The sequence below is a fragment of the Pterocles gutturalis genome, unplaced genomic scaffold (genome assembly GCF_000699245.1).
Source record: "Pterocles gutturalis isolate BGI_N339 unplaced genomic scaffold, ASM69924v1 scaffold22561, whole genome shotgun sequence".
In the NCBI taxonomy this organism is placed as follows: Eukaryota; Metazoa; Chordata; class Aves; order Pterocliformes; family Pteroclidae; genus Pterocles; species Pterocles gutturalis.
The window spans coordinates 20,541-33,441 of NW_010101251.1; the positions used below are offsets into that span (position 1 = coordinate 20,541).

General features: G+C 38.4%; 1 protein-coding gene across 1 annotated transcript in view; it reads left to right on the forward strand.

The window, feature by feature from the left end:
- Positions 1-12,901, forward strand: part of SEMA3D (sema domain, immunoglobulin domain (Ig), short basic domain, secreted, (semaphorin) 3D) — a 95,990-nt gene that overhangs the window by 15,590 nt on the left and 67,499 nt on the right. Inside the window, exon 2 of the mRNA XM_010082797.1 lies at positions 1,426-1,586. Coding sequence (XP_010081099.1) covers positions 1,426-1,586 — 161 coding nt within the window. The remainder of the gene's footprint in view (positions 1-1,425; positions 1,587-12,901) is intronic.

A 12,901-nucleotide genomic window follows, 5' to 3' on the forward strand; every position in this document is an offset into this window, starting at 1 on the left:
CAGGACTTAATCTTTGCTTTGCCTGTCACATGTTTTGTGAGAGACCTTGAAGAAAAAAGTTTGGCATTGTTTTTTTCTTTTCCTCTTTATTTTTTTTCAGGAGTTACTCTGCAAAACACTGGCCCTGATTTTCATCATGATCAGGAAGTGTAAATAACTTGTGCTGTAAGTCTGGCCCCTCTAGCAGGAAGGCTACATTGTCCATCCAGTGCCAGGAAGGTGGAAATACCCTTTACTTTATGTTCAATTAAATCCAGGATTTACTTTTCTGTTCAAAGATTTCTGAATAGTTTAGTTTGGAGAGTTTGTTTGTGGAAGAACTGATTCACATGTTTATTTTTGTTCTCCCCAAATTAATGACTGCCCAACAAGACTAAACTCTCGTTGTGCTCTTTTCTGTATGTTGTTTGTGTCCTCATCCAGAATTACGTCCACAGAGTATTCATTATACAGTCTTTTCACTTTACAGCCTTTTAGCTTTTTTTACAGGAGAAGCATGGATTCTTTAATTACTTTCATAGAGAAACATGTTTTTCTTAATTACCTTTTGAAAGAGACTGGAAGCCACTATTAAATCACAGTAAAATTTAAGTGTCAAATTTGTGCTTTTAATAAGGAAAACTTCCTCTGCAGACAGGGCAAGGATGCAGGGATTGCACCCATTGCCACCTCTGTAAGGAAAGTAAAGACCTCAGGATCCTAGAGGTGTTGCTACTGGATGCTCCCCTTAATATACCTCTGTATTGCCTTCATTTCAGCACTGTGCCCTGGGGATATACCTCTGCTTCATGGCTGTTGATTCAGATCTCAATTGAAATGATAGTAATTTAAAATTTAACTGTAGCCATTCTCTATACTGCCACCAGAACTTAATATTAGATAATGGAGAAATCACACCCGATATCAAACCTTCTATACACCTTATGTTTGTTACCTCCGTCCTATTCTCAACTCTGTATAAGGCTTAACGTCCAAGTGTAAATCACTTACAAGTGGAATCCCTCAAGAGTCCGTACTGGGACCAGTGCTCTTTAATATCTTTATCATTGACATAGTGGGACTGAGTGCACTCTCACCAAGTCACAAATGAAAGGTATAGCACATATTTTGCAAAGATCTGTCTTTTTTTGTTTCTATTTTCTGTCAAAGAATGTGATTGCTTTATGTCATAGAGATAATTCATTAAGAAAATTTCATACAGAAAAATGTTTTGTGAAAGTAAATATTACCCAATTTGGAAGTAAAAAAAACCAAAAACACAAAACCAAGGTTAACAGGAACTGTACTATAACCCTAGAAAGACATGCTCTAAGACAGCAGTTATCTCACTGGCATACTCCATGCTGGTTGCATATATTTATAAGAGACACCAATGAGTCATATGTAAACATTTTGATTATAAAGATTTTCTTCGTTTTCCCACAGACTTGCTGCTTTCAAACAGCTGCATCCCATTCCTGGGCTCAACAGAGGGGCTTGATTTTCGAACCCTGCTGCTAGATGAGGAGAGGGGCCGGCTGCTAATCGGAGCTAAAGACCACATCTTCCTGCTCAACTTGGTTGATTTAAACAAGAATGTAAAGAAGGTCAGTTTGTTTTTCACAGAGTTCATTTCAGAAGTTCAGTTTTGTTCCTTTTTCTCTCTTCCCCCCCCCCCCACTGGGTAACTGGCAGATTCATTGTGCAATGCTGTGTACCAGGATTTGATAATCTCAATTTCTGTAGTCCTACAGATTACCTTTAATGAGTTGAGTTTCTCATGGCATGTGACCTCCTGTGAGACTGATGTCCTGCAAGTGATCAAGTACTGGGAGGAGCCTTGCAGTGTATGAAAGTGATATCAAAATAACAGCAAAAAAAGGCAAAAATGCAGCTCAGAGTGTTTGCTTTTTAATTTCTTTGGTCATGGTCACCATCCTCAAATAAAAGCATTTGAAAGACGATAACTGAAGGTAGCTCTTACCTTGCTTCCTGACATCACTGGGATTACATTACTGTGATATTAAACAGAGCAGAGGCAATTTGGATGGCTTAAATGATAGTAAAAATGTTAGTGGCAATTTTAATATTAACATTTGTATTAATATCTAGATTTACTAGTGATAGGAGAAGCTTCCAATGGGATCTGCTGTACTCCCTTGACTACGCCCTATGACAATGTGTTAACTCCAGGTAATAAGATGACAATTTAGCCTTCAATATTTCTAGCAGACATGATGAGCTTCTGGAAGCACAATTTACTGCTACATGTGAAAAACTGATGCTTGCACAGGAACACACCTAAAAACTGCTTTCCTGCTTGTTCCAGATATGCTACTTACTGAAGAATATTTACATTCTCAGCTGTGTTTCACATTTTCTTTAAGCACCAGGATGAGGTTTTAAATTACTATGTTCTGCTGTCAGCTCTGGAGAGGTAACCGACCCTGAATTAATACAACTGCAGTGCAGGGGCTTAGCAGGTGTAACAGGAGAGTATTTTGCCCCACGTTTGAGTGCAACTTGCTGTTGTTTTGTAGGAGAGATATAGTACCAGGATGAATATCTTATTTCTTATTTTGACTTCTGCAATGCTCCATATGCTGGTTTCCTTAAAACTCTGATTCTGAGCATTTCAGGAAATTTCTTCCCTGAGATGCTTTACCAAACACTCAACTTGCATCTTCCATCTCAGTAGTTTACTCAAAGTCTAGTATGTCCTCAGGATAATGCATTGATAACAGTATATCGCACATTTTCAGACTACAGATTGATTTCTGGCATAGGCTTTCTGTAGAAATCAAATTCTGTTTGTGTGAAAAGCAGATTTCCGTGGGATGCTGCTTACCTGCTGAGAGATGCTGAGTGCTGTCACCTCCTGTTGTGTTCAGCGGGGCTTGATCAGTTCAGAGCTTTCCGGAGGCAGCAGCACCCTGCCTGATCCACCCTTCCATCCAAGCTGGTAACATTTTCCCTTTAGCCAAACCGCCACTGATCATTCTGGATATTGTGCTTTCCAAGAAGAGCAGAACAGAAGCTGAAACAGGAGAATTTGCATGCAATCAGACAGTGCCATTTAATATCAACGTTGCAGAGTGCAGTCTGGCTTTATATTGGAATGAAAATTTGCATTTGGTAGGCTGAATAGAGAATGTGTGTCTACCTATCTGTGGTGACCTGAAAGAAGGGAAAAGAAATCATAGTCGCGTGCATATCCGGACTAAAGAAATGGTTGTCTGAAGGTTTAAATACTTCTGCTTCGTTTAACCATTCAGGTCATCTTTAACTATTCAGACAAAATACTGAGGAAAAAATATATTTAAATAGCTAAAACTGACTGAAAAGCTCTACAAAGCATCCTGATTTCCAAGATCTCTGCGGGCATTCAGGAACTTTATAAACTTATCCTCTTAGGTAAATGCCCAGGTAATGCCAGACGATGTCACACAGGCATTTCGCTTTGGTTCCTCTGTGCTGGGCTGCCAGAAACTTGTTTGGGGAGAGAAGAGATGAGATGAAGGAAGTTGTTGAAGAGGTTATGTATAAATCTCAGTCACTGACAAGGCTCCAATGCTAAGGGATCCTCTCCAGTAGCAGCAGAGTGTCAGAAAGTAGCGTTTGCCAGCACGGTGTTTAGACTGACCATGGTTTGGGTTGGCGCCGGGCCAGGCGGCTCACTTCCAAGCTTTCCCGGTGCGAGGAAACCACACATGTTGGGACTACAAGGGTCTGAAGTGTGTCCTTTGTACTTCTCTGGAGTAAGAGTCATCTGGAAAAAAAAAAAAAAAAGAAAAAGAAAAAGATCTGCTTATACACAGTCACTAAAATGAGAAGTAATTGGTTAGAATATTAAGTTTCTGCCTACAAGTGATGTGCTTATTCATGACTTTGTGAAAGGAGAGGTAAAAGACAGCAAATTGAGGGGGTAAGAGAAGTCTAAGAGCTTTGAAACTGAAATGCAAGATTGTACATACTTTAGGTTTTTCTTTAAAACAAAACTGAACATGAACTGTGGAATGTTCTGTGCTGGGTAGATTCAGATTACCTTAAAAAAGCTCTCAATTTCAGATATTTGTTATATTAGGAACTACTGATACCTCATAAAGCCAAGTCAGGATCTTCAACAACTTACTTTCAGAAAATCCTCATCTGTGGATATAATTACTTGGCAGGATTATATTGTAGAGTCTGATGCTCTATATTAAGACATTTCTGGAATAGTATTCAAAGAAACATCCAAAGCATTGTATCCTCTAATATATACATGTATATAATTTAATAACTTCCTTTTTACAACCTAATTTTTTACTTAAATTAGTTAATTTAACTTACGTGTATTAAGTTATAGCTTTATTTCCTGGTTTATTTTTCCTGATGAAATAAATCAATAGTTCTTCTGGAGTTCCAATTTCTTAAATCATTGTAGTTTTTATTCAATTTCTTGTGTAAATGGCTGAAAACTTCCTTAGCTGGCAGCTTGAAAAAATCCATCCAGTTTTCAGTGCTTTCAAACCTCATTATAAAACAACAGTAAGTACCACAGTGTAATAGAAAAGTCTTTCTGAATGAAAGACAAATGCAGAAAACTAAAATAGTTGCACTCTACAAATATCTAAAGCTTAGCGAGAGATAATCATCTTTCTGTAGCAGGGATATAATTTCTGTGAAGTTGTCCTGAATAGAAGCCTATAGCTCCTATTGCAGGAATAGCATTACCAAATGCCATAGTCTTTTCTTGAAAGATCCTGAGATGCCTGACGAGTACTGCAAGCTATTTTTAAACTGGAGGATTTGTGGTTCCTTCCTATGAGTAAAATAAGAAATTCAGAAAGGGAAAGTATGAAGGAGCAGCAACCTATATTTGTTAGGGCATTGGAAATGGAGACAATAAATCTAAAGACAACTATGCCATAACCAGTGAAAGTGCAATGTAAAACAAGAATGTTTAATAGTATGAGAAGCTGGAAAGCTGGAGAAGAAATCTATCGGAATCCGAAGCTCTGTGATCCTAAAATTACTTTGGTACACAGAATTTTCTTGTGAGTTTGCCTAAAGCCTGTTATTTTACGCCTTAAACTGAATAAATATTAAATACAAAACGTTGTCATCTGGGTAAACACTTATGAAATAGCTGGAAAGAAATTGTGCACCTTTCTGTGAGTCCTGTGCTCACTAGCAGTGCAAGCGGGGTTATATGTCAGCACTATTATCACTGTGTAATCTGCGTCGTGACCCGCCCATCTCTGCAGGAATAGGAATGCTGTCAAGGGCTGACAAGCTTCTGAAAAGCTGCCAACCTGCAGGAGCTGTCAGTGCTAGAAGACACAGCCCCATGTGGGCCAAATAGATAAACATGTCAGATCCCCAACAGCAGCTTTGGAACAAGTTGTTTTCATCTGCACCAGTGTGTATTGGCACAGGGTCACAAATTATTGTTGCTTGGAGCATCCTTAGTTTGTAGTTGCTACTTTTTTTTTCTTTTTTTTTTTTTTTGGCATTACCAGGTGCAGCTGTCTTGTGACTTATACTTTAATGCCCTCTTGTACTGATTTTTATCTGTATTTCACAGTAAAAAATGCATATGCATATATATATATATATATATATCTCAGCTGGGCAAATGCTTATGAAATAGCTGCAAAGAAATTCCGCACCTGTCTATAACTTCAGTGCTCACCAGCAGTCCAGGTGGGGTTATATGTCAACACTATTATCACTGGAGATATTTGCAGCATGCCCCACCCATCTCTGCCAGAAGGGGACAATATATACAAATACATATGCATATTTATGTAAAACAGCACCCTTAACACATAGGAGTCAGATTTTACCTTCATTGCCCTGAGAAACCTCCTATCCGTCTACACAAGTGTCATCTCAGTTAGGAATGAATCCAGTGGGAATTTAGCCAGCTCTATGGAGAGGCTTTGGTTCTTGCCATCATGCGAGAGCCTCAGGAATACACACAGTCTGAGATGTTTATTGCAGCCTTGAAAAACAACAACAGTAAAGTTTGTTCTTCCTGACCAACTATGTCCTGCTAATTCTGTAACTCAAAAGGATTTAGCTTTCTGCCTGTCACCAAAAGCTGCAGACTGTCTGAGGGTGAAGCTTTCTTGACCTGTCAGAACAAAAAGGCTTGCCAGGAGACATCAACAAAGGCCAAAGTGGCACGTGAAAACCACTGGAGATATATTAAGTGGGAGCATGAGGACTGTGAAAGTCCAGAATAAGCCCAGTGGAACTGGAGGAGGATAGTCATTAGTCCATCTGGGATCACGTTAGTTTGTTCTCAGTCTCCGTGAGTAGAAAAAGTTCCAAGAAAAGAATTGAAGTGAGGCTGAGATTTGACAGGGACATGGTTTGACCCTCTGCACATGGGGAATGCTTTTGAAACAAAGGGAACTTTTCTGGGTGGTGCATTTCTTAGGATACTAATTTCCACCTATTTTAGAGTATTTCCAATCCTCCCAAAACTGATAGAAATAGACACCATCTTATCTATCATTTACAGTAAAACAAGACTGGTTTTACAGGGTATCCGTATAATTGGTGTCCTGTCCCCAAAGATGATCACAGTGGGCACTGAAGGAAGAGTGGTAGAAGAGGCTGAAACGATGCTTGGGTTAGGGACTGCCAGAGACAGAGGTGATAATGTTGTCCTTGCTAGCTCTTGAAGAGCTCTTACTATTGAGCTATTTAACTCTTGTTTTGAACCTCTGAAAACCTTTGGAGTCTGTAACATCTGACAGACTTAAATTTAGGCACCTGTGTAGACAAGGCGGAAGCTTTTCAACAGTGTTTACAGACACAGAACCAACAGACAGCAGCAAGATGTGAAGAAAGCAGTGTGTAACCAGAATGGAGCAATCCTAGGTGGAAGAGAGTGTCTCTGTTATTTCCTTTTGCATTGTTGCCATAAATTGTGTTTCCATAAACATCCGCCGTCATTTCTGTGTTTTGCCCGTGTGTTTAGGTATAAAGAACAGAATATCCTGCTCTCTGAAAACGCTTGCTCATACTGGGCTTTGACTTTTTCAAAGGTAGGATTTGTCTTCAGTCTGCAGGGATAAACATGTCAGGTGCCATGCCATTTACCCTAAAAATCCTGGTGTGTGGTTTCCTTTCAGGAGAAACAGACGGTAGTCAGAAGTCTACTGCAGTTACACTGTGGAAAACCAAGTGTCAAAACACTGCAGCCTTTCAAGATTTAATCCAGCATATATGAAATCAGCATTTGGTCCATTTTCTTTAAGCTTTCACAAATGCTCATAACAAACACATGAAAACGCACTTTTCAGAAAACCCTGAAGTACTGAAAGCACTGGCTGCTCCTGAAGTTGTGTTGCAGACTGGATCACAGTTTAAGCAGAGAACTGTGGCATGTGGAGATCTTGCTTTGTCTCAGGAAGATGTGATATAAAAAGCTCATTTGGCTCTAATAAGAGGTTTCACTCTAACAGCCACCTGCCAAATTTAAGCTACCAAAAGTCTGCAAATGTGTCATCCAAATGCACAACTGTTGTTTCCCTCTGACTTCCAGTGCATTTTACTCAGTGTGACAGCACTGTGACAATAAAGAACGCTGTGCAGCGGCACTGGCGCTTCCCACAGTGCTGTAAATCACTCGGAATCGATCCTCCTATCCTCTCTTCCCCTCTGCCCCCAGGCCATATCAAATTATATCTTTCAGAGATCCAGTTTTTTGCTACTTTGAAATAATTAGAGTTGGACATTCCAGTCAAATGTCTCCCTGGATGCATATTTCAGGTGTGGGAATTAGTGCATTAGATGTAGGAATACCTGTTGGAAGAAGGAAGGTCTGCGGCAGATACGAAAGTAAAAGAGATTTAAGGCTACATTCCTGGCTTTTAGGGATCTGTAAGTATTTCTGGGATAAAACTGTTAAAAAGAAACCTAGGTGAAAATTCTGGCTCTAAAGACAGTCTGTTTAGTTTTCAAATACAGGGAGAAATTCAGATAGGGCAACTTAGATGTATTCACTTCCTTTGCTGATGACTTTAAAATACTGAATTCCAGAGTACAGCAAGTACAGTGGGAGCTGGTTACAAGAACTGCTTAGGGTAACCTTCCTCTTAGGATTTGTGTATGAGAACAATCTCTCCAGTTCCCCAAGTTGTGGACTTCCCATACTGCACACATGAACACAACAGATGTGAGGTATTTAGAGAGCAACTGGTATACAGGCATGTTGTGCTAAAATCAGCTCATTTTCCCATTAATTAAAATGTTCTTTGTTTTCAGCAAAATAATACTAATAAAGCATGAAATTCTTTCCACCATTTGTTGGGAAATTCAATAAATTTCCCATGCCTTCAGTAATTTTCAGTGAAGTGACAGGGGTCAGTATACGGAAGTGACAAATGTCCAAGTTCTCAGGAAGTAATCCATGAACACCCACTCTTATGGCATTAGGCTGTGATATTTATGATATTGTCTTACACAACAGTGTGACAGTCTTATCTCTGGATCACTGTCATATCTTTTCTCAGTGCTCCTTGATCTTACTCTTTTCTTTGCTTTTCATTTTTTCAGGTATGAATTACTAAGCTCTTCAGGAAAAAAAAAAAAAAAAAAGCAAGTCACATTACTGTCGTTTTCCGGACTGTCACATATAGCAGGGCAATGGCAAGACTGGGCTTAGACTGCCTCCTGGTTTACCTTGGCATTTTTTGGATCATGTTGCCCTCTTTACGGCACCTGCTTTATGGTCACATTGGGATAAGTCATGAAACTTTTTTTTTTTTTTTTTTTAACTCAGAGAAGTAGTTTCTCATGGAGCAGAGTTTCTCAGGGGGAGTATATTGCATATTGCAGTGTGACAATAGGTTTACAGCTCAGTCTGGCTTTGTTCTTTGAAAGCTGTAGTTGGGACTACAGCTATGGGGAATTCACTCATAAGTTTAAGCTTCTGAGTTATAGTCTACATGATTCACAAAGCCTTACTGAGAAGTTTTCATGCCCAGGAAGCTGTGAATTTATTGCGTGCCTTACCTCAAGCATCAATATAACAAATACATAGTACATAGAATAAAACAAGGGAAGAAAGCAGGCTTTCTCTTGCTGCATGAAGTAGCTATTTTAAATCAGTGTGCTTTTCCCCTAAGTGCTTCTCTCACCTCTTATTCCTTTGAAATAGGAAGGAAGCAATCCTTTTCTTCACAGGACTCAAATTCAGTGAGTGAGTGTTACAAGACATGCTGGCCAGCTGACATCCTTCACTGCAGATATGGACACATCCTGCTGGTGCTACACGTACCACTAAAAAAACACTTTGGTGTTTCTGGTACCAGAGACTGTACTGATAGAGAAGTGCTGGAGCACGTGTGCAGCGTTAAGCATGTGAGAGGCTCCAGGGAAAGCCCAGGGCTGCTGAAAGCCATCGACCTCAATGAGACACTCAAGTGCTTGCTGCTGGCATAAGTGGGACTATCTTGGGGAAATGGAGCTGGAAGGAGTCACGTTGGTCAATTGGTCTCACTCCCTACTATCACTAGCAACTACCTCATGTAGCAGTTATTCCTTCTGTAACCTGGTTCAAATCTGCTGTAAGAGGCCTTGTGGGATACTTCGTGCAACCTCTTTAGCAAGATTGTTGCTATAGACCAGAAGCTTGTTATTCTGATGTTTCTTTTTTTTTTTTTTTTTTTTGTTAAAATCTACAATCTAGATTTATTTGTGACCAGTTTATACCCATTTCCTCTGACTGTTTGTAATTCTGGTCTTCAGAGCCCTTTGATTCTTCCTACATAATATTACCAATCTCCATTTGTGCTGGTGATGCTTCCCAACTTTGTGTCATCTGCACGTGTTGTTGAAGAATACTGGGTTTTTGCCAGGACTACTGAAGTATCTACAAAATAGAATGACCTCTGACTTTATTTCTTGATGAACTTCATTACCAACTTTCTACTGCAAGTTCTTTAATTATCAGATCATTTTTTTTCTTGTAATAATGCCTATTTTTGCCAGCTGAGATAATCAATTTCCGTGTGGCAGCTTCATAAATACTTAACTGGAGCCCTGATGAAGAGGAGCTCTGACACATTAATGCAGTATGTGATTCAGCTATCTTATTAAAGAAAAGCACAATATTAGAGTAGAACAATGGCTCTTTACCAAGTTATATTGTCTTTTGTATCATACTGCATTTTCATTGGAAACTTGAGTTATTCCTTCCCTAACTAAAATTTTATTTTGAAGCCTTACAAACAGATGAAATAAGACCAGCAGACATGTAATTTGCTTAGATATCTTGTGTTCCTCCTCTTTTGTATTGTGACAGTATATAATATTTTCCACTCCTTTGGTAAAGTCCTACACCATCCCAGGTTTAGTAAATTCATTAGAAATGGTTCTTGGACAAGTTGTACTTTGACACAACAGTTTCTTTGGAATCAGAGTTCACTGTTTTATTTTTGAGGCATCACTTCTCCTAAGGATTTATGGTCTAAGTGTTAGCCTAGGAACAAATTGGATAAAGAAAGATAGATGCAGAAAGATGAGGAAAATACTCGTTTGTAACCAGTATTGTTAATTCATGACAGATGGCAGCTGAAATGAAACTCTTAGAAGTGACTCTAGCTATTATTTATATTTACATATAATGATATATATAGCATCCGTGTATCAATTTATGGATGTAAATACTCTTTTTTTTAAAATTCGTTTTTCTCTTTTCATTCCTTTCTTACAGTAAAGATGCAGGTTTGGGGAAAGAAAAATATTACTTTTAGAAATTACTCTGCTCCTGATCTGAAAAGGACCTTTGTGGTTTTTAATGTTTTGTTTTAATCAGAAATCAATTTCCAACTACCCTTTAAAGTGATACCTTATCTGTCCTACACTTATGTACTACTTAATTTTGTACTCCTGGGAGGTTTTCTTTCACTCTGCTAGCAGAGAACTTATTAACTTGCATTTATTAGGAGATTTTAATTTCTTTCCTGTTGCTAATTTATGATAATATTTGTAGAATGATTTAAAAGTAATGGCATTTTTTTTTTTTATTGGGCTATAGAAGATAAAATCAGGAGATCATGACAGTAGCCAATGTTTGGAACTTTGATATGGATATTTTGCAATGAAAATAAACTGAAGATTAAGAGAATAATCTTATTGAAGAACATAGTTCATGTATTTCAACTAGTTACATTCTTGCCTTAAATTCGGTAACCCCACCTAGCTGTTCCAAGATTCCTCCAGACATTTCAGATAAAGATGCAAACATAAAATATATTATATGTATATAATTTGTAACTTGAAAAGATTATTGTTTTACATGTCAGTGGTGTTGTCACCATTATTATATATTGTTTGGTTATTCTTGGGTTTTTTGTCTTTCTTTGAGGTTTTACTTTTTGAGAAAATTAGGAAAAATAATTTGTTAAATAAGACGTTACCATTGTGAATTCAGCATGTAAACTGAAAAAAAAAAAAAAAAAGAGACAAAATGACCAGTTTCAAAGCATCAAACCATCTAAAAGCTCAGAGATTTTAAATATAAAAGAAACTATTAGAACATCTAGTCTTATGTGTTGCATATTGTGAGACTAAGTAACTTGTCTGAATAAAATATAATACTAAGACTTAATTTCACCCCCTACAGAAAAGTCTCTACAGATGCATGTAAAGAAGCTTATGCACATGAAAGTTCAGTGAGACTATTTTACACGTGTAAAGTTTCTTGTGTGTCAATGTTGGAGGGAATCAGACCAGTGGTACTGTTACACAGCCTGTGATGTAGTAAAAAAATAGGTGGATGTTTTCTTGCTCAGTGCACTGTCTCATTATTTATTATACAACCTTCTTGACCTATTACAATTTAGAACTCCCCCAGGTGCAATTGCAAATTGATTTTAAAGTTTGATCACTTAGCTTCATTTTTCAGTGTTTAATGTGGCCTTGTATAATGCTAAATACTGAGGTTGTTGAGTAGTCATAAAGTAAAACAATTGATTTTTTAATGATAATTGACTGTGGTCAATTATCATAAAAAAAGAGCTGTGTATGTCTCAGCCTTGTATGACAAATACAACTTTCCATGAAGGAATCTGTAGAAAAATTGAGGGTAGAGTCAAGTCCATTAATACATGCGGTGCCTTCAAGCAAATGTCTTCAAGTGTAACTGGGCCTCCCAAAGCAAAGGTCCAGTTCTTTGTAACTGACAAGGAGAGCTGGATGTTTTCAAAAGCCTACAGAGGGACATCTTGTCTACTTAACTGGATATCTAAACTTTTGCCAAAAATTTCCAAGAACCCTCGAAGACCTCTAGCCTGCTCTGTTACTGATACAGGGATCTTGGGCAGAATTGGGCATAAAGTTTATGTACAAGGGAACTGAAGACCAGATCTCAACATAAATCTCCTCGGACAAATGTATTTGGAGATCCATGATCTTATATTCCTCCAGCTGTTCATTTTCATCACCCTTTCTTTATCAGCACCTCTTAAGCCTCAGGTCTCCTCCTTAACCCAGTGGCACTTGTGCGAGACCAGTGCTACAAGCGAGAGTCATCCCTCTCTGCCCAGGCAGAGACCAGAGGAGTTCACTGGTGCTACCTTCAGCTCTTCCTGATGGCTTTGCAATGTTCCAAATACTTTCCTCTGTACTTTCTAGCATTGAATACTGTGTAATCCAGCCACGCTGGCACAGCTGAATTCAGATTGTGCTTTCATACCTGGATGCTATCACAACGTCGTTCTGAGAAAGTGCTCTGGGAAAGTAAATTTGTGCTCTGGTGCTGAGATGTTGTTATACTGCCTTATCTCTGACTTTAAGTAAATATTGCTGTAAGAGGTTAGGGTTTAAGTAACTTAAAATACATTATCTTTGCTGAGAGCTTCTAATCAGAAAGGTAACTGTAAATTCACTTGAGAGGAAATTAATTTCCTTGTGGAAA